The sequence below is a fragment of the Canis aureus genome, chromosome 30 (assembly GCF_053574225.1).
Source record: "Canis aureus isolate CA01 chromosome 30, VMU_Caureus_v.1.0, whole genome shotgun sequence".
Taxonomy (NCBI): Eukaryota; Metazoa; Chordata; class Mammalia; order Carnivora; family Canidae; genus Canis; species Canis aureus.
Window position 1 is genome coordinate 39934682 of NC_135640.1, and position 27030 is coordinate 39961711.

The window sequence follows — 27030 nt, forward strand, 5'->3', positions numbered from 1 at the left end:
TCATTCTTCCTTTTAAAACAAAAAAAGAATTATTCAAGAAAGATACACAGAGAGAGGTAGAGACACAGGCAGAGGGAGAAGCAGGCTCCCTGCAGGGGAGCCCAATGTGGGACTCAATCCCCAGACCTGGGATCATGCCCTGAGCCTAAAGCAGATGCTCAACCACTGAGCCATCCAGGTGCCCCTCAGTATTTCCATATTACATTCTTTTTTTTTTTTTTTTAAGATTTTATTTGTTTATTTGACAGAGAAACACAAGCAGCGGGAGCAGGAGAGGCAGGCTCCTCGCTGAGCAGGGACCCCGAGATCATGGCCCATGCCAAAGGCAGATGCTTAACCAATGGGGCCACCCTGGCACCCCTCTATTTTATATTCTTTTTTTATATACAATTTTATTTATTCATGAGAGACACAGAGAGAGAGAGGCAGAGACACAGGGAGAGAGAGAAGCAGGCTCCATGCAGGGGGCCCGATGTGGGACTCGATCCTGAGACTCCAGGATCTGGGCCAAAGGCAGATGCCCAACCGCTGAGCCACCCAGGCGTCCCTCTATTTTATATTTTATATTCTTGAAAACGTTTTGCTGGTTACTTCCTACCCACACCTCTTTCTCACATAGCCCTTGTGAGTCATTCATGGGCCATGTGGTCCTTTCACATAAAGCTTTGACCTAACCCCAGATTTGTGTTCATATGGACGTGTGTGGTTAGGGGAGAGTCACCTGCAGAAACTCGGAACCACGTTCCTTTGAATTTTATGAGCTCAGGATTCGGCAACATTCTTAGAAGCAGCATTTTCCTGGGTCAGTCAGGCCCTGGGTCTGTCCCAGGTAGAAAGTCCACAGGAGGGACATTCTGACCGAATGGGTGGAGTAAGTTAAGCCACCGCCACCGAGCTAAACAGCACCTCTGCTCAGCTGCCTGGTAGCGGTCATCCTAACCCCTCCAAAGTAGGGTGTTGGTGTGTGAAACTTCCCAGGCAGGCTACCTTCCAAACCTACTGTGGCGTTCAGGCGTGACGTTTCCCAGCCTCTCTGCCGTGAAGCCTCAGCCAGCAGGACAGTGACAGCAGTGTGTACTGAGGCCAAAGCAGCCGAGTCTCGGAGGATGAGCAGGGCTCATCCACCCTCAGCCCTCTCGTACCCCTGCCGCCCCCCGCCCAGGATAAGAGGGGCAGGAGGTCCAGGGCAAGGGGATTTGGGCTCATGTTGGCGAGGCCGCTGGTGACGGCTTCCTCACCCTGCTTCATGCTGAAAGAGATCCCACCAAAGAAAATGTGTTCTTGAGGGGTTTGGAGTTGCCTTCTTCAGGGTCCCCAGGGCTGGAGGGGTAGATGGTGCCCCAGGATCCCCCTACCTGTAGCCTGGCTTAGTGCAAGTTGGTCTTAGGACTGCTGTCTCCTCCAGCGTAAGTTCCCCTGGCACCTGGGCTACTTCTGCGACCGTAAGGCCTGTGCACTGGCTGCCGGTCTAGCTGGCCACTGGCATGGGCCACCAAACTCTCCTGGTGGACTGGTCCCAGTCCATGCCGCCTGGTCTCTCCTTCCGCCTCAAGGTGGCTCTAGTTTTAGGTCTTGGCTTTTCTGGGCCAATGGCAGAAACCAACTCTCCCCAGGCCTAACGTCACCTGCTCACCCCTCACCTAAAGCACCAATGCTTTCCACTTTCCCGGGAAGCGTGCGGGATTGGGAGCTTATTGCTTGCAAGGCAGGCCAGCTGTGGTTTATAGCTGTGCCTGTGAGGGCGCATTCATCATGACCCTCCCCGTCACTTCCATTCGTGTGTCCTTGTTCAGCTGGGGACAGAGTCACGTCTCCCTTCCGTGTAGCTGTCTCTACACATTTGGAAGGTAGCATCATGTTCTGTTTCAGTGTCCTCCGAGCTAAACAGCACCTCTGCTCAGAGACCTCACCCGAGACGTGGCGACCAGAAGATCCTGCAAATGCGTCTCTGGTTTGCCCATTGTCTTCCTTGAATATGACACTTGGTTAAAAGTGCGATCTGACACACACAGGACACAAAGGCCTATTGTTGCCCTTGAACCAGACACTATCGATACTGACTCCGTTTCCAGCAGGCACACCGCAGTGCTTGCTCAGTGTGCCTCTGAAAGAATTTTCTGGAACTTCTGTGACCCATGCACTGTCTTGGTGTGTGGGCACAGCCCCGGAGGGGGAAGACCCTCGGTGTGCAGTGCCAGCAAGGCACGGGAAGGGCTGATGAGGGGCTGTGTGCAGGCCGCGCCGAGGTCGGGGGAGCCCTGGAGGGACAGAGAGAAGGCCGGAGGTCACGGAGGAGCACGCCCTGCAGGCAGAGGGACAGACTCACACCAAGGTCCCTGGCAGGACAGGGCCGAGGCTCACGGATCAGTGTGACCAGAGCAGAGCCAACAGGAGTTGCGGGGACGGAGTCAGCCAAACCCGTGGCTCCCGTTTGTTTCCTGTGGCTCGTTTCCCCAGCGTTGAGGTGTCCCTTCAGCCCCGCAAACTGCAGCGGCCACCCTGTCCTTACAGAAGCCACCCCTGCGTAACCTTCTAACAGGCTCAGGGGCCGCACGGTTTGGAATAATGGAGGAACCTAACGGACGTTGGCGTGCACGCTTGGAAAAGACCAGCTCGTCCCATGAAACTGAAACGTGCCATCCAAGGGAACATCCCCTGTGGACGGTCCACGGATCCGGAGCACCAGTCATACGCGGAGGCCTCTGGATGGAAGACTGGGAGGGCCCCAGCCTCGGAGTTCTGGGCCTCTGCTCCTGGGGTCATGGTGTATCAATGTCCACACACACACACACACACACACACACACACATACACACACACGTGCATTTGCTATCAGGAGAGGGCCCAGCATCGGGCTTCGGGAGTCCAGGGTTCTTCGGTGATTGCATAGCCACCTCAGGCTCCCCGTCGTCTCCTTCCTGGAGATCAGAGGCTGGGCGGAGCCCTCAAGCCCTCCAATCCTCTCCCTTAAAGCCACCTGGGGACACTCCTTGACGTCTGTCCTGTGAGCGTCAGCTCAGGTGTGGCCGAAAGGGGCCTCTGGAGAATAACAGCAGATAGTCCTACCAGGAGATACCAAGGGCTGTAGGCGGTCTGTGCCAGGAGATGGGACAAAGTCCAGATACGACCTTTATCACATCCCCTATGGCGAGTCCACACACTGTTTAGAACTCCCCTCCCCCCACCCCACCCCCGTCAAGAGGGAAGTAGTGATGGTGGTGGCCTGGGAAGGGGGGGCAGTAGAGATGAAGAAAAGCCTGTGGAGGTGAGATTTATGGTGGAGGTGACCCCGACGAGACTGGCCGGCGGATCCCATCAGCGCCGGGAGGGCAAGTGTGAAATGAAGGAAGGTTTCCAGGTGTCTGGCACCTGACCCCGTCCATCCACTGAGATGGTCCAGATGTGGGCCAGGGGCAGATCTGGCGGGGCAGGGGGGAGGGGAGAATGAAGGGTTTTCCTCTGGGACGTGCGAAGTGTGAGGCCCCAACCTCCCAGGGCGCAGACGGCAGGTTGGCAGTTGGGCAGCCCTGTCGGGAGCTCAGAGGATTGTCTGGATGGGCTAATCCTGGGGTCCAGAGGAGAGGCCCAGGCTGTGCCCTGGGAGGGAATGCCAGCAGAGAAGGCCGGGAGGTGCCACAAAGTGGGAGCGCCGTCAGGAGCGTGGGTGTCAGTCATCCAGGGGGGACACGGGACAGTCGTGACAGGGACACGGGGGTGCCTGTCATCCGGGGACTGAGGACTTTGGAGGCCTTGACCAGCACAGCGGCCCTGAGCCAGGGGGTGCAAGGTGAGCCCCGGGGGCCGTGGGAGGGGATGGCTATTTCCAGGCACTTGGCCTGAGCATGTTCAGAAGTGAGGCAGCCGCAGGTACAGGTGGTTGTGGAGTCAGGTGGGAGGTCCCTCCCCAGCCCTCCCTTCTCTTTCCTACCCTCGTCCTTTGCTAGGCCTCCTGTGACCTAGGAGTGGGTAATGTCTTTTCCTTAAATATTGGGAAGAAGAAAGGCACCTGGCGACTCACTCGGCGAAGTGTCTGCCTTCGGCTTAGGTCACGATCCCAGAGTCCTGGAATTGAGCCCCACGTCAGGCTCTTCCTCTCTCTCTGCCGCTCCCCCTGCTTATGCTTCCTGTCTCTCTCTCTGTCAAATAAATAAATAAAATCTTTAAAAACAAAAAAAAGAATTGGGAGGAACATACCAGAGCCAATCAACCAGAAAGATTACCTCCGGGGATCTTCTGCTGCAAAACTTAGGTTTCCCTGTATGCTTGTCTGTGATGATAATGACAGGTTTGGTGCTTTTCCCAATGTTACAGGGACCCTTTGCATATTCACAGGACGCCAGGTGCTGTTCTCAGCATACACAAAACAATCCCTGCCCTCTGGAATTGTCGGTCTGCCTCCAAAAGGCTCCTCCAATCTGATTGTCTCACAAAGGAATGAGCCACTTTTGTCTTTTTAGGCCCTCGTCAGGCTTGTTGGGTCACGAGGCCACTAATGAGTCACTGGTGTTAGCACTGGAGGAAGCTCTGAAACCCAGACCAGCGGCACGAATAAAAACTTGGTGCAGAAAACATTCACACCTCGTTTCTATTATCTGCTGCCGTGACCTCAAGAGTCTCAGCACCGCCAGCCAAGTCTCAGGGCCTCGTTGCCCCCCTTGCCCCCCAGGCCCCTACCCACCTGCCACTTCCCAGGGAGGACCTGGTCCCCACAGTGCCCTGCAGGCGCTGACGCAGGAAGTGGGGTCCGGGTGGCCCCCGTGCCCTGGGCCTCCACAGTTGCCCCGTGTCTGTCCCCAGGTACTTTGAAGGCCGCGTTCTTCTTCTTTGCCTCCATAAGCGCCTGGTATTCCGGGTACCTGCTGGCAGAGCTCATTCCAGAGGTGTCCCTGACCAGAGCTGTTTATGGCTTCCGGAACATCGCTGAGAAGCCCCTCCTCAAGGGTGAGTACCAGTCCCAGGGGTGGGGTGGGAGGGGTGGGGGGGTGCCAACTAACAGTTCTGCGGCTCAGCTGCGGTGCGAGGAGGGGGTCCTGGCCTCAGCTCTGCCCCAGCTGGCCTTGTGGTGCTGGTGCTGGTGCTGGTGCTGGTGATGATAAGGGCAGTGAGGAGGAGCTGGGAGGGGAGGGGGGAGGAGAAAGGGGAAGGGGAGGAGGAGGAGGGGAGGGGAAGGACGGGTGGGGAAGGAGGGGGAGGACAAACGGGGAGGGGATGGGAGGAGGGGAGGGGGAGAGGGAAGGGGAGGAGAAAGGGGAGGGGGAAGGAGGGGGTGGAGAAAGGGGGAGAGGAGGAGGGTGGGGAAGGGGAGGGGAGGAGGAAGGAGGAGGGGAGGAGGGTGGGGAAGGAGAGGAGGAGAAGAAGGGAAGGAGGAGGAGAAGAGAGGGGAGGTAATACCTGCCCCTTCCGTTCCCACACCCTTCCAAGGTAAATACCCCTGCTCATCCCCCTGTGAGACCCCAAGGCAAATTATGATGTTAGGAAAACAAATTTAGGGCAGCCCTGGTGGCTCAGCGGTTTAGCGCCACCTTCAGCCCCGGGCATGATCCTGGGGACCCAGGATTGAGTCCCATGTCGGGCTCCCCACGTGGAGCCTGCTTCTCCCTCTGCCCGGGTCTCTGCCTCTCTCTGTCTCTCTGTGTCTCTCATGAATAAATAAATAAAATCTTTAAAAAAAAAAAAGGAAAAATTTCGATTACTAAATAAAAATAGACATTCAGAATAATGCAACTGAAATTGGAAATAAAATGAAATCTCAAAATCTCCATTAGAATCTCCTTTGCAAAAGCAGGCAGGACACTCAAGTAGTAATGTGTACCCTCTTATGAAATCTCATTGTGAATACGTATGCTGGCAAATTTTTAATACAGAAATAAATTATAGAAAAATAACTTGCACAGGGATCCCTGGGTGGCGCAGCGGTTTAGCACCTGCCTTTGGCCCAGGGCGCGATCCTGGAGACCCGGGATGGAATCCCACGTCGGGCTTCCGGTGCATGGAGCCTGCTTCTCCCTCTGCCTGTGTCTCTGCCTCTCTCTCTGTGTGTGACTATCATAAATAAATAAAAATTTAAAAAAAAGAAAAATAACTTGCACAAATATAAAGAACTGAGTGATGACCTAAAAAATTTATAAAAGCTGGGGATACCCGGCTGGCGCAGTCGGTGGAGTGTGTGACTCTTGATCTTGTGGTTGTGAGCCTGAGCCCCACGTTGGGTGTAGAGATCACCTAAAGAGAAAAATCTTAAAAGAAAATAATAATAACATAAAATATTTTTTAAAAATTTTGTAGAAGCAATTTCTTTTCAGGTTAATTACCTTTTAGGACCCCCGCCCCCCCCCCCCAAACCCCAATAAGTTTCCAGAAATCGACTATGACTGCCTGGATTTTTAAAATTAACTGTTTATTTAGAGAGAGCTCACATGAGGGGGGCTGGGCAGAGGCAGAGAGAATCTCAAGCAGACTCTCTGCTGCGCACGAAGCCCGAAGAAGGGCTCAATCTCATGACCCAGCGACCATGACCTGGGTGGAAACCAAGAGTCCGACGCTGAACCTGCTGTTCCACCCAGGGGCCTGTTGTGTTTATATTTTTTATGGTTTCCATGGTGAATATGCTTGCCTTTGGGGAGTTGGGTGGACGGGGAGGAGGCCCAGCAACAAGGCAGAGCCGTGCATGGGACGGGTGTGGGGGACAAGGCTTTCTCGCTTTCTCTGTTGTCCCATGAAATGCACAGTCTGCCCAGGACTCCTAGGAGCTGCCTCTGTCGTCTGAGAAGGGGCTCATTCGTTCCCCCCAGGGTGGGCCAGGGAGGCCTGGTCACCTTCCCCTGGGACTGGAGCGCTGTATGGTTACCAGAAACCCAAAGGTGGCAGGAGCAGGGTGGAGGGGTGGCTGCAGCTGGCATGAGGGCTGTGTCCTGGCCCCACTTTGGAGGGAGCCAGGGTTTCCTGGGCGTCTGGTGGGCTCGGAGTTTGGGGGTTGAGCCTAGTGAGTGATTGGTGGTCCTGCGCTTATGTCGATAAGAGTAAAGGGGGCTGCGTCGCCCTTGGCGCTCTGTGGGCTCTGCGGAGGGCTCATTTCATGCTGTTGTCAGCGCCCCAGAGAGTGGCCCCCATGCAAGCACAAGGCCTCTTTGGCCAGACGCTGCCTGCACAGCCCTTAGCGGGTGCCTGAACCCCCATAGACACCTGCATTCCTCTGCCCATGGAGCACAGGGTACACCTGGCTTTGGACAGGGCTCGAGAAGGAGCATAGGTCATACTGTTGTTGGCTCAGCAGCGTGACCCTGACGCCTCCCTGGGAGTGTTTGTCCTAAATGTCCTCAGTGACCCCTGGCGTCTGGTCTGATCTGAAGCAAGGGAAGGAGCATGTTGACATGTGAGATTAGTGTTGGGCACAAAAGAAAGGGGCCGAGGAGCCAGAGGCCAGCACGGAGCACTCCCTCCACCCCTCCCGTGGCCGAGGCTGCCTGGACTGAGCCCACCTGCGCTTGGCCCTGACGCCCGCCCCCCTACCCCTTGGACTTTCACCTTATTCCTTGGGTTGCTTTTCAGCTTCATAAACTATTCTCTTAAAGTGACTCAACCCCCAGTGCGGCTGCAGAGGCCCTGTGACGCTGGCTTTGGGCTTTCCCAAGGTAATTCTTACCCCGCGGGTCCGTGCCCTCCTGGGTTCATACCACTGCTGGCCTGTGGAGCTGAGGACGCGTGGGGTGTTCAACAAGTACTTCTGCAGTGCGTGTCTATGAGATGGGAAGTGTGCACCCGCGGAGGGGTGAGTCTGGTTGGAAGGCACCTACGCCCCCCACCCGCAGCTCGCGACCCTAGACCTCGAAGGTCGGTTTCAGGGGAGAGTATGTAGAAGGAGAATCCTGTTGAAATGTTCGCCCGTGGGCCTCAGCTGTGCAGTCATCGAGTCATTCTCTTAGAAGCTCTCGTGCGATGGAGCCAAGCCAACCCGATCTGCCTTCCTAGACTCTCAGCCAAGACCGAAGGAGCTAACGACCACTAAGTGGCTGCTGTTGCGGCAAAAAGCAGGAAAAACGACTTTCTTTTTTTTTAAATAAATTAATTTTTTATTGGTGTTCAATTTACCAATATACAGAATAACACCCAGTGCTCATCCTGTCAAGTGCCCCCCTCAGTGCCCGTCACCCATTCCCCTCCATCCCCTGCCCTCCTCCCCTTCCATCACCCCTAGTTCGTTTCCCAGAGTCAGGAGTCTTCATGTTCTGTCTCCCTTTCTGATATTTCCCACACATTTCCTCTCCCTTCCCTTATATTCCCTTTCACTATTATTTATATTCCCCAAATGAATGAGAACATATAATGTTTGTCCTTCTCCGACTGACTTACTTCACTCAGCATAATACCCTCCAGTTCCATCCACGTTGAAGCAAATGGTGGGTATTTGTCACTTCTAATGGCTGAGGAATATTCCATTGTATACATAGACCACATCTTCTTTATCCATTCATCTTTCGATGGACACCGAGGCTCCTTCCACAGTTAGTCTATTGTGGACATTGCTGCTGTAAACATCGGGGTGCAGGTGTCCCGGCGTTTCACTGCATCTGTATCTTTGGGGTAAATCCCCAGCAGGGCAATTGCTGGGTCGTAGGGCAGGTCTATGTTTAACTCTTTGAGGAACCTCCACACAGTTTTCCAGAGTGGCTGCACCAGTTCACATCCCCACCAACAGTGCAAGAGGGTTCCCCTTTCTCCACATCCTCTCCAACATCTGTGGTTTCCTGCCTTGTTCATTTTCCCCATTCTCACTGGTGTGAGGTGGGATCTCATTGTGGTTCTGATTTGTATTTCCCTGATGGCAAGTGATGCAGAGCATTTTCTCATGTGCATGTTGGCCATGTCTATGTCTTCCTCCGTGAGATTTCTGTTCGTGTCTTTTGCCCATTTCATGATTGGGTTGTTTGTTTCTTTGGTGTTGAGTTTAATAAGTTCTTTATAGATCTTGGAAACTAGCCCTTTATCTGATACGTCATTTGCAAATATCTTCTCCCATTCTGTAGGTTGTCTTTGAGTTTTGTTGACTGTATCCTTTGCTGTGCAAAAGCTTCTTATCTTGATGATGTCCCAATAGTTCATTTTTGCTTTTGTTTCTTTTGCCTTCGTGGATGTATCTTGCAAGAAGTTACTATGGCCGAGTTCAAAAAGGGTGTTGCCTGTGTTCTCCTCTAGGATTTTGATGGAATCTTGTCTCACATTTAGATCTTTCATCCATTTTGAGTTGATCTTTGTGTCTGGTGCAAGAGAGTGGTCCAGTTTCATTCTTCTGCATGTGGATGTCCAATGTTCCCAGCACCATTTATTGAAGAGACTGTCTTTCTTCCAGTGGATGGTCTTTCCTCCTTTATCGAATATTAGTTGACCATAAAGTTGAGGGTCCACTTCTGGGTTCTCTATTCTGTTCCATTGATCTATGTGTCTGTTTTTGTGCCAGTACCACACTGTCTTGATGACCACAACCTTGTAGTACAACCCGAAATCTGGCATTGTGATGCCCCCAGATATGGTTTTCTTTTTTATTTATGATAGTCACAGAGAGAGAGAGAGAGAGAGAGAGAGAGGCAGAGACACAGGCAGAGGGAGAAGCAGGCTCCATGCACCGGGAGCCCGATGTGGAATTCGATCCCGGGTCTCCAGGATTGCGCCCTGGGCCAAAGGCAGGCGCCAAACCGTTGCGCCACCCAGGGATCCCTGGTTTTCTTTTTTAAAATTCCCCTGGTTATTCGGAGTCTTTTCTGATTCCACACAAATCTTAAAATAATTTGTTCCAACTCTCTGAAGAAAGTCCATGGTATTTTGATAGGGATTGCATTAAACGTGTACATTGCCTGGGTAACATTGACATTTTCACAATATTAATTCTGCCAATCCACGAGCATAGAATATTTTTCCATCTCTTTGTGTCTTCCTCAATTTCTTTCAGAAGTGTTCTATAGTGTTTAGGGTATAGATCCTTTACCTCTTGGTTAGGTTTATTCCTAGGTATCTTATGCTTTTGGGTGCAATTGTAAATGGGATTGACTCCTTAATTTCTCTTTCTTCAGTCTCATTGTTAGTGTATAGAAATGCCACTGATTTCTGGGCATTGATTTTGTATCCTGCCACGCTACCAAATTGCTGTATGAGTTCTAGCAATCTTGGGGTAGAGGCTTTTGGGTTTTCTATGTAGAGTATCATGTCATCAACGAAGAGGGAGAGTTTGACTTATTCTTTGCCAATTTGAATGCCTTTAATGTCTTGTTGTTGTCTGATTGCTGAGGCTAGGACTTCTAGTACTATGTTGAATAGCAGTGGTGAGAGTGGACATCCCTGTCTTGTTCCAGATCTTTGGGGAAAGGCTCCCAGTGCTTCCCCAGTGAGAATGATATTTTCTGTGGGCTATTCGTAGATGGCTTTTAAGATGTTGAGGAATGTTCCCTCTATCCCTACACTCTGAAGAGTTTTGATCAGGAATGGATGCTGTATTTTGTCAAATGCTTTCTCTGCATCTAATGAGAGGATCATATGGTTCTTGGTCTTTCTCTTGCTGATATGATGAATCACATTGATTGTTTTACGGGTGTTGAACCAGCCTTGTGTCCCGGGGATAAATCCTACTTGGTCATGGTGAATAATTTTCTTAATGTATTGTTGGATCCTATTGGCTAGTATCTTGTTGAGAATTTTTGCATCCATGTTCATCAGGGATATTGGTCTGTAATTCTCCTTTTTGGTGGGGTCTTTGTCTGGTTTTGGAATTAAGGTGATGCTGGCCTCATAGAACAAGTTTGGAAGTACTCCATCTCTTTCTATCTTTCCAAACAGCTTTAGTAGAATAGGTATAATTTCTTCTTTAAACGTTTGATAGAATTCCCCTGGGAAGCCATCTGGCCCTGGACTCTTGTGTCTTGGGAGGTTTTTGATGACTGCTTCAATTTCCTCCCTGGTTATTGGCCTGTTCAGGTTTTATATTTCTTCCTGTTCCAGTTTTGGTAGTTTCTGGCTTTCCAGGAATGCATCCATTTCTTCTAGATTGCCTAATTTATTGGCATATAGCTGTTCATAATATGTTTTTAAAATCGTTTGTATTTCCTTGGTTTTGGTACTGATCTCTCCTTTCTCATTCATTTTATTAATTTGAGTCTTCTCTCTCTTCTTTTTAATAAGGCTGGCTAATAGTTTATCTATCTTATTAATTCTTTCAAAGAACCAACTCCTGGTTCTGTTGATCTGTTCCACAGTTCTTCTGGTCTCGATTTCGTTGAGTTCTGCTCGAATCTTAATTAACTCTCCTCTGCTGGGTGTAGGGTCCATCTGCTGTTTTTTCTCTAGCTCCTTTATGTGTAAGGTTAGCTTTTGTATTTGAGTTCTTTCCAGTTTTTGAATGGATGCTTGTATTGTGATGTATTTCCCCCTTAGGACTGCTTTTGCTGCATCCCAAAGATTTTGAACGGTTGTATCTTCATTCTCATTAGTTTCCATGAATCTTTTTAATTCTTCCTTAATTTCCTGGTTGACCCTTTCATCTTTTAGCAGGATGGTCCTTAACCTCCACGTGTTTGAGGTCCTTCCAAACTTCTTGTTGTGATTTAGTTCTAATTTCAAAGCATTATGGTCTGAGAATATACAGGAGACGATCCCAATCTTTTGGTATCGGTTCAGACCCGATTTGTCTCCCAGTATGTGGTCTATTCTGGAGAAAGTTCCATGTGCACTTGAGAAGAATTGTATTCAGTTGAGTTTGGATGTAAAGTTCTGTAGATATCTGTGAAATCCATCTGGTCCAGTGTATCATATAAAGCTCTCGTTTCTTTGGAGATGTTGTGCTTAGAAGACCTATCGAGTATAGAAAGAGCTAGATTGAAGTCACCAAGTATAAGTGTATTATTATCTAAGTATTTCTTCACTTTGGTTATTAATTGGTTTAAATATTTGGCAGCTCCCACATTCGGGGCATATATATTGAGGATTGTTAAGTCCTCTTGTTGGATAGATCCTTTAAGTATGATATAGTGTCCCTCTTCATCTCTCACTGCTGTCTTCGGGGTAAATTTTAGTTTTTCTGATATAAGGATGGCTACCCCTGCTTTCTTTTGAGGACCATTCGAATGGTAAATGGTTCTCCAACCTTTTATTTTCAGGCTGTAGGTGTCCTTCTGTCTAAAATGAGTCTCTTGTAGACAGCAAATAGATGGGTCCTCCTTTTTTATCCAGTCTGAAACCCTGCGCCTTTTGATGGGGTCATTAAGTCCGTTCACGTTCAGAGTTACTATCGATAGATATGAGTTTAGTGTCATCATGATATCTATTCAGTCCTTGTTTTTGTGGATTGTTGCACTGAACTTCTTCTTAAAGTGGAATTTTAAGAGTCCCCCTTACAATTTCTTGCAGAGCTGGTTTGGAGGTCACATATTCTTTCAGTTCCTGCCTGTCTTGGAAGCTCTTTATCTCTCCTTCCATTTTGAATGAGAGCCTTGCTGGATAAAGTATTCTTGGTTGCATGTTCTTCTCATGGAGGACCCTGAATATATCCTGCCAGCCCTTTCTGGCCTGCCTGGTCGCTGTGGAGAGGTCTGCCGTTACCCTAATGCTCCTCCCCATAAAGGTCAGGGATTTCTTGTCTCTTGCTTCTTTAAGGATCTTCTCTTTATCTTTGGAATTTGCAAGCTTCACTATTAAATGTCGAGGTGTTGGACGGTTTTTATTGATTTTGGGGGGGAGGGGATCTCTCTATTTCCTGGATCTGAATGCCTGTTTCCCTTCCCAGATTAGGAAAGTTTTCAGCTATGATTTGTTCAAATACATATTCTGGCCCTCTGGCCCTTTCGGTGCCCTCGGGAACCCCAATTAAACGTATGTTTTTCTTCCTCAGGCTGTTGTTTATTTCCCTTAATCTGTCTTCATGGTCTTTTAATTGTCTGTCTCTTTTTTCCTCAGTTTCCCTCTTTGCCATCAACTTGTCTTCTATGTCACTCACCCATTCTTCCACCTCGTTAACCCTCGTCGTTAGGACTTCTAGTTTGGATTGCATCTCATTCAATTGATTTTTAATTTCTGCCTGATTGGATCTAAATTCTGCAGTCATGAAGTCTCTTGAGTCCTTTATGCTTTTTTCTAGAGCCACCAGTAGCTGTATAATAGTGCTTCTGAATTGGCTTTCTGACATTGAATTGTAATCCAGATTTTGTAACTCTGTGGGAGAGAGGACTGTTTCTGATTCTTTCTTTTGAGGTGAGGTTTTCCTTCTAGTCATTTTGCTCAGTGCAGAGTGGCCAAAAACAAGTTGTATTGGGAAAAGAAGAAAAAGAGAGAGAAGGAAAGAAAAGAGAAAAAGAAAAAAGAAAAAAGGAAGAAAAAAAGGAAAAAAGAGAAGAAAAAGAGAAAGAAAAAGAAAGAAAGGTGAAAAAAAGGGGGTGGGGGAAGCAATCAGAAATCAAAAAGAAAAAAAGAAAGAACCACGGGGGAGTATCTTCTGATTCTGTATACTTTAATTCCCTTGACTTCCCCTGGAACTTGTCCGTCTAGCTGGTCTTCTGGGGGAGGGGCCTGTTGTGCTGATTTTCATGTGTTAGCACTCGGGGGAGCTGCTCTGCCCCCTGCCTGGTGCAGGGCTCAGTGGGGGTTGTTTACCCCGTGAGGCCCCAGGAGGAACAACCGCAGTGGCGGGGCCAGCTCTGCAGCCCTGGAGTCAGCTCCTGCAGTAACTCCAGAGCTCTCTGTCTGCAGGGCCTGGAGGCTCCGGGGCGGGGCCACTGATCTGCTCAGCTCGGGGCAGGAGCGTCCTTGCGGTCCTGGGCCCTCCTGGCCTCTGCCGGTCCCCGGGGTGGGGGGGGGATGCCGGATCGAAAAACGACTTTCAATTCTAATTCTGCCACTAGCTAGTTGTCATGGCCTCCAACAATGACCCAGAAGGGACACGGCACACGTCTCTATGTCAGAGGCTCTTTCTAGTTCCAGATTGGCCCCTGCCTTGCACGGTAGGAGGTCCTCCGGAAAACCATGGTAGCTGGTAGGGCCTGAGCTCCCCACCTGGCTCCCGTGTCCGTGCCCCCACAGTGAGGGCCCAGAAGCAGGAATGGCGGGGAATGTGGCGACAGGGGCCCATGAGGGTGACAATGCTGCGCCCGCCCCGTCTCTCCGTGGGGTTTGGCATCCTTCCACGTTGGTACCACCGAGCCTGATGGAGCGGAGCGCTGACAGTCTGTGCCACCTCACAGCCCTCGGGGCACCCAAGAGATCATTGTCGCTCCTCATCAGGGAGACCAGCACTCTTTGGGTGCCTTCTGGGCTTTTATTTCTGTGGACTGGACTTTAATCTCATTGGGAACAATGAGGCGAGTTGACATGGCTGAAATGTGGTCAGACGCACACCCAGGGAGCACCTTTCCTGTTTGCCTGGCATGAACGGCAGGATCACATTTCTGGAGTCACCTTCCTTGTCTAAAGGGGTGAGCGTTGTCATGGTTCCCAAATCAGAAAGTATTTCAAAGAGACAGATTCCTGGACCCCGCTCCAGGAAATTAAAAAATCTATGGGTTCGAGGTGGCGCCTAAGAACTTATATTTGTTTTAGCGAATGCAAGGATAAGAAATAAGGCAAGACTTCCCTCAGCAAGAAAATGGTTTCTAAGACCGAAATTCGCAGCGCGAGGCCTGCTCTGTTGGAGCCACAGTGCCGATCGGGGCTCAGGGTCTTACTTACACCAACAGGCAGGTGTCTCAGGAGATGGGTAAGCAGGACCCTGAGGAGCAGGCCTCTTCCTCCTGCCTGGGCATCAGCTCCCGCACCATCATGTGGGCTTTCCCATTCGGTCTTTGGAGAAAGAATTTCAAAAAAACCGCGGAGGACCTAGAGGCAACACAATATCTGGTACTTAACAGATGTTTTTTGAGTAAATATCTGTGTAATAAGAATTCTGTGGAATTAGGGAGTGAATCTACTGGGGTATGTGATGGGCAAGAGGTGGGGTTTGGAAAGAGCTCTGTCTTGTGAGATGTGTCTACCCCCCCACGGCCCCATCCTAAAGAAGGAAAGACACACAGAGGCAGAGACACAGGCAGAGGGAGAAGCAGGCTTCTTGCAGGGAGCCCGATGTGGGACTCGATCTCAGGACCCTGGGGCCACGCCCTGGGCCGAAGGCAGACGCTCATCCACTGAGCCACCCAGGCGCCCCGATCTTCTTTCTTTGATCCCATAATAACATTTTGTGCCTCCAGGGAATGGGTAGAAGGTTAATAAAAGCCTTTTTGAGATGCCACGCAGACTCCCCAACCGTTCTCAGGCACTTCAAGAAAATACCGCCTCCGTGTCATCCCTGGTCACGAGAGCCACCTTCTCCTTGGAGAATCTGATGAGAATCAAGCACCTCCCTTCTAGAAAGTGCACCTGTGCCTATCCACAGGAAGGGCACCCACATTTCCTCGGGCCCTCTGAGCAGCAGGGCCACAGGTTCGGAAGACCTGCCCTCGGCACTCCTGGGAAGACACAGGGTCCTGCTTCCAGCCCACCGCAGCACCCAGGGGAGCTGGCTGCTGTGTGGACAGCAAGGCCGTTGCCTGGTTGTGCCACTGACCATCCCTTCTGCCGGGACGAGGGGTGATGGGAGATCATCCATAGGGACCCCCAGGGATGGGCACCCTGGGAAACTCCAGCATCAGGCCTTGGGGTGAACATCCTGGGCCAAGAGGGCCAAGAGGGCGGCAGAGACGGGCAAGTCAAATCTTGTCCATCCAGTACTGTGCTTGCTCCGCTGGGCCGGCCGCCTGGCTCCTGTCCCTGAGCCCCAGGTGCGCGGGAGGGATCGCCAGCAGGAGGAAGAATAAGGAAGAACTCAGGTTGGGACCCAGCCTGTGCTGCCCCAGTCCCTTGGTTTCCTCCTGACCTGCTTCACCCAGGTCCCACCCCCACGTGGACTCCTGCCTCCTGGCTTTCAAACAAAGCAAAACACCTCTTCCTCTTCCTCTTCCAAAACACCCAACCTGAGTTCTTCCTTATTCTTTCTCCTGCTGGCGATCCCTCCCGTGCACCTGGGGCTCAGGGACAGGAGCCAGGCGGCCGGACCAGCGGAGCAAGCACAGTACTGGATGGACAAGACTTCCTGGCCACCTTTGTACCTATGTGCTGTCACTCTGTCTCTGAATCACCCTACCATGTGGGGGTCAGGAGGCACGATGTGCCTTCGCGTCCTTGTCTCGTAAGATCCGTGGGGTATGTGGGAGACCGGCCCCCTCCTCCAGTCAGCACGGCACACCTGTCAGCCCGCCGAGCGCTCGCCATGCAGATTAACGTCCTTTTGGTTGAGAGCGTCATGCAGCCAGTGCAGCCCTACGGCCTGTGGCGATGGCAAGAGGACCTGGAAACGATGTTTTCCCAGAGCAGAGGGTGGGTTCCAGGTCCCCATGACTCTCATTCCATCTGTGCCAGGGACAAACAGCAGGGTCCCCACAGAAGTGAGGAAGTCTGTATGCTTGTAAAGGGGACAGCGTCACCTGCACTCAGGCAATTCAGGTAACAGGTAGGATGAAGGTGGATCCCACTTCAAGAGTATTCCCTCTGGGGGCGCCCGGGGGGCCCAGTCGCTTACGCAGCCGCAACCGACAATTGATTTCAGCTCAGCTCATGATCCCAGGGTCGTGGGGTCGAGCCCCGCGTCGTGCTCACCGCTCAACGGGGCATCCGCTTCTCTTCCTCTTCCTCTACCCCTCCCCCGTCTGTGCTCACGTGCTCTCTCTGTCGCTCTCTCAAATGATAAGTCAATCTTCATGATAAATAAATCAATCTTTAAAAAAAAAAGAGTATTCACTCTTACTTACAGGATGTCTGTAAGTCAGGAAACAGGACACGTGCTTTTCAACAATACGTCACATTTTCAGATATTATGCTCACTATGTTTTCAGGTAAATTATCTCTACATTTAACATAATGGATATTATTAAATTAAAAAGAAAAAAAAGCTAAAATCCAAGACACTGAGAAGATGCTGTATTTGTAGCACTTTTTCATGTTGATGGCTGGGCCCTTGGCTTTAAGTTTAGGTGTCTGGAGATTAAGAAAAAACATAGTGAATGTCTTACTTGAACATTTACGTAAGTACCATACGGCCTGAGTATGTTTAATCTGTGCCTACCAACCTCTGTATGCACAGAAGAATCTGGAAGAAAATATGCCAAAAGGTAAAACAGTAAAGATCCTTCACAGTGACAATACGTGGGATTTTTTTCCCCTTTAGTTTGCTTTCCCGTTATGTTTAATTTTCTTCTGCAGAAATTAAATAAGGAAAGGGGAAATCTCATGGGCTTTCCTTGTTTAAAACAAACAAACAAACACAAAAATAGACTACTAGGCAGAAAAATCGGTCAAGGTGGACCAGAGCTGCGGGCACAAGTGTTCAGAAAGTCTCGCTGTCCCTCTCGGCTGTGGTGTGGGGCTCGGGGCCGGGGCAGGGTACAGCGTCTGTGACATTGGGAAAGGAAGTTACAGGATATTAGAGCACTGAGCGCCAAGACAAAGGAAAGAAAACCGGGCAGCTGAGCCCCGGCCAGGCAGGTGATGGGGCGGGGGTGAAGGGTGTGAAGGGGTGCGTGGTCCCCGGGGAGCTCCAGGCCCCGAGGCCAGGCAGCACGCTGGGCCTCCAAGGGAACATGTACACCCCAATTCCCCCCAGCAGGGCCTGCCAGGGCTGGTGTGCGTGTCCTCGCCACCCGACCAGCTGTCCCTCACAGCCGTGCGTCCTGGATCAGAGAAGCACAGCTCGTCTCTGGTCAAACCGGACGACTGAGAGCACCTCCTGAGCTCTTGTCCTGGGGACTTGGGACTTAGAGCTGACCTGAGCCCAGTGTAGCGGGTCCTGTGGACAGTGACATGAGCTGGGGGTGCACGTGGTGACGATGGCCACGTCGCACCCGGTGGATGTGAGGGAGGACCGTGGGCCTGTCTGGGGCCAGCTGGGGTCCTCAGGCAGGCCCCCCCATCCTCCCCTGATGGAAAGCCCTGCAAAGCGGGGGTGCTGGGGAGACCTCTCCCCGGCCTGCTGACCTCATGGCACCCCCAGCAGAAAAGCCCAATGCCTCAGGCTCAAGTGAAAGGAAAGGGATCAATGGTGGCCAGAGTGGGCGTCCCGGGTGTGTGTGTGTGCGTGTGTGTGTTTCAAGTTGCATAAACGCAGCCTGGAATGATGCCCCATACGTGGCTGTTCCTTCGTTCGCCAGCATTCTGAGATCCGAGGGAACTTTCTTTAGTTCCGATACAAAACCCACGGTGCGTGCCAAGAACGTCAGTGAGCTGACCAGCCCTGGGCAGGGGCTCCCACCCCTCCTGGAATTGTTACGCCCACTCAGCACCCCCGTCCCTTTGGCATAGTTGTTACTTTAAGACAAACGCAGGCGAAATCAACTGTGTCTTCAGGGGAATTTCTGACGCTGCTGATGACAAGTTGTGACCCTCTCCGCCCTGCATCCGGGACTCTCCAGTGTGAAGTCCCTGGACGGGACGGCTGCCGATCACAGCCGGGCAGCGGGGTTCGTCGGACAGATACCAGTGTGATGCTGACTGTTATGTTCTTGTTTGTTGCAGCCCCAACCCCTAAAAGGCAGAAATGCGACCACTGGACCCCGTGCCCCTTGAACACCTATGCCTACCGCTTGCTCAGCGGGGGCGGCCGGGACAAGTATGCCAAAATCTGCTTTGAGGACGAGCTGTGAGTACCCGTGTGGAAGAAGAAAACAGCCACCCCACCCGATTGCCTCCCTTCCCCGGGGGAGGCCAGGCGCTGCCTCCCGTGGTGGGGCACGTCCCCGTGTGGAACCCCCGTTTGACGGCAGGTGGGATAAGTATCCTGTGCTTTTTATTGCATGTGTGCCATAACCCTTCCAAGTGATGGAAACACCAAAAGTCCGCAGACACAGTTGTGCTTCCGTCTTACTGTGTGACCCTCCCGGGCAGGGATGAAAGCAGGTGCTGTTCCTCTCTGCAGCCCACACCTCCCGGGTCTGTGTGTCCGCATGACCCACGATAGCCTAAGTCAATCCTGGCGCCTGGAACTGCCCCCAGCCTAGTGTTTGCAGCTGCGCAGGCGGCCCTGCCAAAGCTCCGCAGACCGGATGCTGAAACAACAGACGCTTATTCTCCCGCGGTCTGGAGGCAGGGAGGCCAAGGTCAAGATGTGGGTGGGGCTGGTCCCCTCTGAGGGCTGCAAGAGGGCACGCCTGTCCAGGGCGGCGTCCCCACGGGGTCCCCCCTCTGTGTGTCTGCGTCCTGACTCTCCCGTAGAGGATGCCAGTCTTAGGGATTAGGGCCGACCCTAAGGAGCTCGTTTTTAAAGGCCCTGCCTCCACATATGGTCACGTTCTGGGGGATCTAGGGTTTAGGACATGAACCTGTGATTTTGAGACACTACAGTTCAGCCCGTACCACCTGGCCTAAGGATGCGTGGGCCGCACAGCAATTACTATACGGGAGAGAGAGCGCTGGCTGGTCCCAGCACTGGGGAGGAAGCCTTTCCCAGTTACGTACCCCTTTCTCCAAACTGGGTGCACCTTTCTTCCACGTAGTCAGCTGGGTCACCGTGGTAGCCCTCAGCCCTCGCCTGCCCGTCCCTCTCCACCACCGTTAGTTCGTATGTCTCTGCGCTTGCCTTGCCCCCCCGCCCCAGGAGTGCGAGGCACACCCAGACACGAGCCACCCTGGGCTCAGGGTGGCTCCTCCTGGCGTGGCCTTGGCACATCCCCATTCCGTATAGGGAGGTGAACGGAAACCATACCCCTTGTGCAGGTCCATCGCTTACTAAAGGCCTACTTCACTCCGCCAGGATGCTCATCGGTAGACATTCCTTCAGGTGAACCCCCAGGTGGCTCGGGGGGCGAATAACAGTAATAAATGTGGCTCTTGTGCTCAAGGAGCTTATATCACAGCTCAGGGTTCTCCACCTCAACACGGCTGACCCTGCAGACCAGTGACTGTGCTGTACAAGGTGTGCTTTGCAGCATCCCGAGCGCCTCCTTGCTGGATGCCGTGGGCCACCCCGTCCAGCCGTGACAACCACGCATGTCTTTAGACACTACCACGTGTCACCTGGGTGGCCAGATCACTCCCTTTCCCTCCAAGAACCATTACACTTGGAGAAACATATTTTCCGGACGTCCATGGTGAATGCTATATGGTAATTTTGGGTGGGGTGGTGGAGCTTCAGAGATGAGTGTCCCGTTGAATGCGATGGTCAACGAGGTCTGTGGATGAGACCAGTTTTCAGTCTGAAAACTGAGGATCCCATAGTAAGGATGGGGGGAGACCTGGGAGCCGGTGGGACAGTGGGATGGGGATGCTCATCAGAATCATGTGGCCAGAAGGGGCTTGTTCTGAGTCAGACCCCAGAGCCCGGGATTTCCACTGTTGCATAGTGCCCAGAGCCTGTTGCACAGTCCCCTGCCCATGGTGTCACAGCGACAGCATCATGCTTACCCAGTACAGACTAACGCGCCCACGTATCAGCCTCGTGTGACTTGCTGTGAGGTATACCCTTTGTCACCCCCACGATGCAGACAAGGAAACTGATTCACGGGCAGATCCAGTCACTCGCCCCTCGTCACGCATCTAGGTGGTGGCAGAGCCAGGATTCCGTCCTGGCGTCCTTGGACGTGCTGGGTAGACGGACTTGAATCCGGTTGTCTAATGGAACACCTAACGAAATGGCTATGTGGGACCCAAACGTAGCTTGCCTGACTTCAAACAGCATTCCAGATGTTTTTCGGAATACAGTGCGATGGAAAGCAGCGCAGACCCGAATAAAAGCAGGTTAAAACCAACAGAGGAGTGAACATGAGCAGAGACCTAAGGAGGGTCACTTGCTTGGGTTAGCCTCGCGTTCTGCTGTGGTCAGCTCATGGAGCAGAAGGTGCTGGGCTGTGGCCATCTCACCATCCTATAGAGAAAATAGACATTCATGTAGAAAGACAAACAACAGTTTCCCACCGCTCATTTCCTTTGTGCCACCAGCCCTCCCTGGGACAGCCACCTCTGCCTTCAGCCTCTCTCCTTCCTTCCCTATCTCCAGGTGGCAGGCCCGTGCTCGCACTTCTCGGCTTTCCCCGAGTTGGGCATTATCTGTGGACTGGCCACTCGGTGGTTTCACCACCAACACTCCCGTCCTCTTCCTCACCCGGTCCTGATTCGGTCATTGCACTGACTGTGCCGTTTCAGTTTGATCAAGGTCCAGCACTTAGGTTATGAAGACCACCTAAAGAAAATCCAATGGGCTTTACTTGGTTTGAATGTTTTACTGAGTGAGGAACAGTTGGAGAACAGGAGCCGTCCCAACAGACGGGTCAGAAAGCCCAGAGCCCAGTAGTCGTGGTGTAGGAAGCAGGCATGAGTCAGTGCATTGTTTCCTGGTGTGACTTGTTACCGAGATTGACGATATTCGTTACCTGTTCATGACTGAAAAGTCATACCGACACGGGGGAAGCTTATGTTTTAAGGTCAGAGTCAGCATGTCGGTTACATGACTGAGTGCGTGGCCTGGTCACATAAACACATGGTGGCCTCCAGGTTTGTTTGCTTTTTTAACATGGTGAAATTATTTTTAATTTGTTTTAAAGATTTTATTTATTTATTCATGGGCAGAGGGAGAAGCAGGCTCCAGGACCCTGGAGTCACGACCTGAGCCTAAGGCAGATGCTCAACTGCTGAGCCACCCAGGTGCCCCCCAAACATAATTTCTTCAGTTTTCTTTTTCTTTTTTTTCAAAATTATTTTGAATATTTTAGATTCTTTCCATATCCGTATGAATTTTAGGATCAGCATATAAATTTCTACACAAAAACCTGTTGGCTTTTGAACAGGATTGCATTGGATTTCCAGATCAGTTTGCGGAGAATTGACATCTTAGCAATATTGCATCTTTTACACAACAAGCATAGTTAGCTCTCCATTGACTTAAGTTTTCTTTAATTTGTGTCAAAGAGGGTTTTGACGATATTCAGTGTACACATTTTGGAGCGCTTTTACTGTATTTATCTCTAAGTATTTCACTTTTGATGCTGTAGTATATTATATTTTTAAAAATTTTAATTTCTAACTCTTCATTGCTAGTACATAGAAATACAATTTATTTTTCTATAATTATCTTATATCCCACAACCTTGCTAAGCTCACTTTTTAGTTCTAGTAGTTTTGTTTTTAGATTAGCTTTTCTATGCGGATGATAATGTCAGCTAACTGCCCCCCACCCCAATAAAAGGCAGTTTTCCACTTTTTCATCTGCATGCCTTTGCTTTTGTTTTTTCTTGCCTGATTGCATTGGATCGAACCTCCATTATAATAGTGAATCGAAATGAGAGTAGACATCATTGCCTTTTTCCTTGTCTTAGAGAGAAAGCATTCTATCATTCATCATTAAGTATGATGTTTACTAGGGATTTTTCATAGAAGCCCTTCATCAGGTTGAGGAAATTCCTTCTATTTCACGGTTTCTGAGAATTTTTAATCAGTGATGGATATTGGATTTTGTCAGATGTTCTTTTCTGCATCTCTTGAGGTGATTCTATAATTTGTCTTTTTTAGCCTGCTCATGTGGTAAATTACATTTCTGAATGTTAAACCAACCTTGCATTTTTTTTAAGGTAAAAGCTTTCCTTTTTTTTTTTTTTAAAGACTATTTATTTATTCATGAGAGAGAGAGAGAGAGAGAGGCAGAGACACAGGCAGAGGGAGAAGCAGGCTCCATGCAGAGAGCCCAATGCGGGACTCAATCCCAGGTCTCCAGGATCATGCCCTGGGCCGAAGGCAGATGCTCAACCACTGAGCCACCCAGGCTGCGCCAACCTTGCATTTTTTAGATAAATCCTGCTTGCTTGTGATATATTATCCTTTTTATATACTGGATTCAATTTGCTAAAATTTTGTTAAGTTTTGTATCTATGTTCATGAGGGATATTAGTCTGTGGTTTTCCTGTTATTTTTTTCTCTGGCTTTGGTATCAGGGTCGAATATGTTGGTGAGTATTCTCTCCTCTTCAATATTCTGGGAGAGTTTAATACAGAATTGGTATTATTTCTTTAAAGGTTTGATGCAATTCTCCAGTGAAGCCTTCTGGCCTGGAGTTTTCTTTGTGAGAAGATTTTTAACTACAAATTTCACCTTCTTTAATAAATACAGAGCTACTCAAGTTATCTGTTTCTTCTTGGTGAGCTTCATTATTTTGGGGTGCATTAAAAGAAAAAAAATATTGTTTTCCTTTATACTATACACAGTATTCTGAGTGCATTTGTACTCTGGTTATCAAATGTGTGGTAGTTATTCACCCCGTCAAGCAATTATCTTCGATGACAACTGGCGAGGGGGGTGGGGCATCTACAATTCAATTCAATTCTGATACTGTCTACTTGAAGATGGCCTCAGACCCCACAGGTTAAGGGCTTTGTCTCACAAGACACTCTTCCTCCAGCTGGCTTCAGATGCCAATCACAAGTCCCAGATTGTCACTATCCTCCTGACTGTCTATAAATCAGAGTTCCCATGTCACCCCTCCTTAGGCTTGGTTATTTGCTGGAATGGCTCACAGAACTCAGAGCAATACATTTGCCAGATTGTTATAAAAGAATAGGGTAAGGGATACAGACATATGCATAAATATATATAAATGTACTCATCCAGGTATATATCCATATCCCTGAATGTGTATTAATTATACACACACAATTTCCTCATTTTTGACATAAAAATAAACACTGGGAGGACAAATCAGAAACTAAAACTATAGATTTTTCTATAATTATCTTATATCCCACAACCTTGCTAAACTCACTTTTTAGTTCTAGTAGTTTTGTTTTTAGATTGGCTTTTCTGTGTGGAGAACAGAAAAGCCATTGATGGAGATGGGAACAGGGGTTGAAGAGAACAAAGTGGAGGGTGTAGGGAAGATTTCTTTGGGTCTGATTTTATTTCATACACATAATGGTGACTTTTGAACCATGTGAATGAATTGCATATTTACATTAAAAAAAAAAAAACCCAAAGAAAAACAAGAGAAACTCTAGAATTGAAAACAAGCTGAGGGGAATCCCTGGGTGGTGCAGTGGTTTAGCGCCTGCCTTCGGTCCAGGGTGTGATCCTGGAGTCCTGGGATCAAGTCCCAGATCAGGCTCCCTGCATGGAGCCTGCATCTCCCTCTGCCTATGTCTCTGCCTCTCTCCCTCTGTGTCTCTCATGAATAAATAAATAAAATCTTTAGGGAAAAAAAAGAACTGAAATAAGTTCACCTGTACATCAAAGGTGTCATATAATTACATGTTTGTTGGTGCACATGTGCATCTATTTCAGTTAGATATTGTTTTGGGGGATTGTACAACTACCCTCAACTTTGATCTTCTGGAGGGACTTTCTAAGACTCAGTAACAGCTAACACTTGCAGATAAGTAAGGTTTATTACAGCAAAGGATACAGAACAAAAGCTTCTGTATGGTCTGCTGGTGGTGAATTGTCTCAGTTTACGTTTCTCTGAAATATCTTTATTCCTTCTTTGGTACTAAAAGATATTTTTCCAGGTTGTGTTTCAACCCATTTGGATATCATTCCATGGTCTTCTGGCTTCCATTGTTTCCCGCAAGAGTCAGCCAACAATCGAATTGCAGATACAATGAAAGTAGCTGCCTTTTTCCCCCTCCTGCATTGTCTTTAAGATTTTCCCCCTTGTCTTTGGTTTTCAGCACTTGTACTCTGCTGTGTCTGCTGTTATTGCTTTATCTTCTTCAGAAGTTCATTGTGTTTTTTAAATATGTACAGATTAAAGTCCTTCATCACATTTAGCAAATTCTCTGTCACTGCATCTCCTGCCCCATTTGCCTTCTTCTGATCATCTGAGGCTCCTAACAAACATATGTTAGATCCTATTATTATATTCTCTGTAGCCCTCCATTTATTTTGTATTTTCCATTTTTGTACCTTTCTGTCTTCCATCGTAGACAGAGCTGTCTTCCTCTGAACTGTTGCTCAGGTCAGCAGATCTTCTACTGGGCCTCATCTGCTGCTAAGCCCTTTGTTAACTACTGATTGCAGTTGTTACATTTAGATTTAGAGCTTCATTTTGTACTTCTTCTAATCTTCATATCACTTTTTTTGGTAGTTTCCAGTTTGAAATGTTTTGCTTTTATTATTTTCATAAGCATATTAAGTATAGTTATTTTAAAATATTTTGGATAATCTATTTAGAGCCCTTATGAGTCTGTCACTGTTATCTATTATTTTCGGCTGGTTTCATTGACACTTTTTTATGTCGACATCTCTCGTTATGTCCTAGGTGACATTTGATAGTGTGCATTTGAGACTGTGCATTTGAGAAATTGTGGGTTTTTTTAAAGATTTTATTTATTCATTTATTTGAAAGAGAGCACAAGTTGAGGGGTGGGGATGGCAGGCAGAGGGAGAAGCAGGCTGTCTGCTGAGCAGGGAGCCCCATGCAGGGCCCAATCCTAGGATCCCAGGATCATGACCTGAGCCGAAGGCAGATATTAAACCAACTGAGCTACCCAGATGCCCCATGGGTTTTCTTTTCTTTATTTTTTTTTTTAATTTAAGGTATTTAAGGTATTATATGGTATCTTCTTTTTCTGAGGGTCTTTGTTTTTAACAGGGACTTAGAATCATTAGCAGAATAGAATGATCTGAATAAATATTAAGGACTGAGATTTGGGGGGACCCACCCAATTGACTTAAAACTTGGCTGCGGTTATTCAAGTTCTGACCTATTTCTGGTTCGTTCTTATTTTTAAGATTCAATCATTTTTTACCCCAACCCATATAAGATTGGAGGATTTAACATGGCCTTCCATTTGGTGGACCTGGCTTCCAATTTTGTCCCTAGCCTCACCTCACAAGGTGCTAGAAGCGCTACTCATCGTCATTGGCACTTTTTCCTGAGGCAAAGTAGCTGTGCTTGCTGGGCTCCCCCACCTGAAACTCCGTGTTTTCCCGCATCCCGGCTTCAAACTCTTTATTTCCTTGTTGTGTCTCCAATATGGTCAGTAGATATATTCTTTAAATCCCATTTTAAAATTTTTCTCTATGAGAGGTTAGATTCAGATCACTCCCCACTTTCCACTGTCATAAATGGAAGTTTCTTTTTCTCTTTCAATATAGTACAGAATATTCTCTAAAATTGTCAAAAACCTACTGTTCCAAAAAGGACTTAGCCTGGGAATCCCCTGGGGGAGTTTAGATAAATGTGTCCAGAGGAGAATATTACAGAGCTATATTCACTATTCCCAAGCATGTGAAAAGGAGGAAAACTTACAAATTCTTTTTGTGACACTAGTATATCACTGATTCTAAAACTTGACAGAGAATGCTTGCACATGCACACACGCACGCACACACACAATTCCAGGATCCTCAGTAATAAATACTATCTCCAGGAAAGTCAGTCTTCTTACTGGTTTTAGGGCACAGTGCATTTGAAGTTGAGATTTATTCTCCAATTTAAAAGTGAAAATTAAGTGAAGTAATAAAAGGTATTTATTTGAGGAGCTAAGCTGGCATGTACCTTGTGGCAAGATTAAAAAATCGCCAGGAGTCCAGCAAAGCCTCTGTTAGTATGAGAAGAGAGGGTGTGTACGTGGATACCAGACTTGGGTCAGATCCATCCCAACTGATCCACTTCTTACGACTTCTTATCTGTAAGAAAAAGAAGTGGAAAAAATGAATGCTTGGGAGCGGGTTGAGTGTTCAGTGAGAAAATGTGTGTAAAGAGGCTGTGGTAAACAAATCCTAGACTTTCCTCTCCCTCACCATTTGTCCAGATGATAAGATTAAATTCAGTTTCCAGGTTCCCCGAGGGACTGAGTCTATAGAACCTTGGGGGTGGGTATATGTCGAGTGACTTTGGAGGGAGCTGGGTCAAGGCCTTTGCGTAACTTCGAGGGAATGGTAAGTGCCAATGGTTGGAGGAGTGATTCTCCCAAGAGAAGAGCTCATGGGACAGGGAGCCCTACTCATTGCTTAGTTAAGAACAGGATTCTTTGACTAACTCTTATTTACATTTCA

The 27030-nt window shown here is 49.1% G+C and overlaps 1 protein-coding gene across 3 annotated transcripts in view; it reads left to right on the forward strand.

Moving 5' to 3' along the window:
* The window catches only part of FAM3B (FAM3 metabolism regulating signaling molecule B), a 53396-nt gene that overhangs the window by 16629 nt on the left and 9737 nt on the right, over window positions 1–27030 (forward strand). For 2 of the 3 annotated variants that reach the window (XM_077879269.1, XM_077879271.1), the window contains exons 2-3: window positions 4798–4941; window positions 18571–18694. In XM_077879269.1, coding sequence (XP_077735395.1) covers window positions 4798–4941; window positions 18571–18694 — 268 coding nt within the window. The remainder of the gene's footprint in view (window positions 1–4797; window positions 4942–18570; window positions 18695–27030) is intronic. The other variant, XM_077879270.1, reaches the window with a different exon arrangement.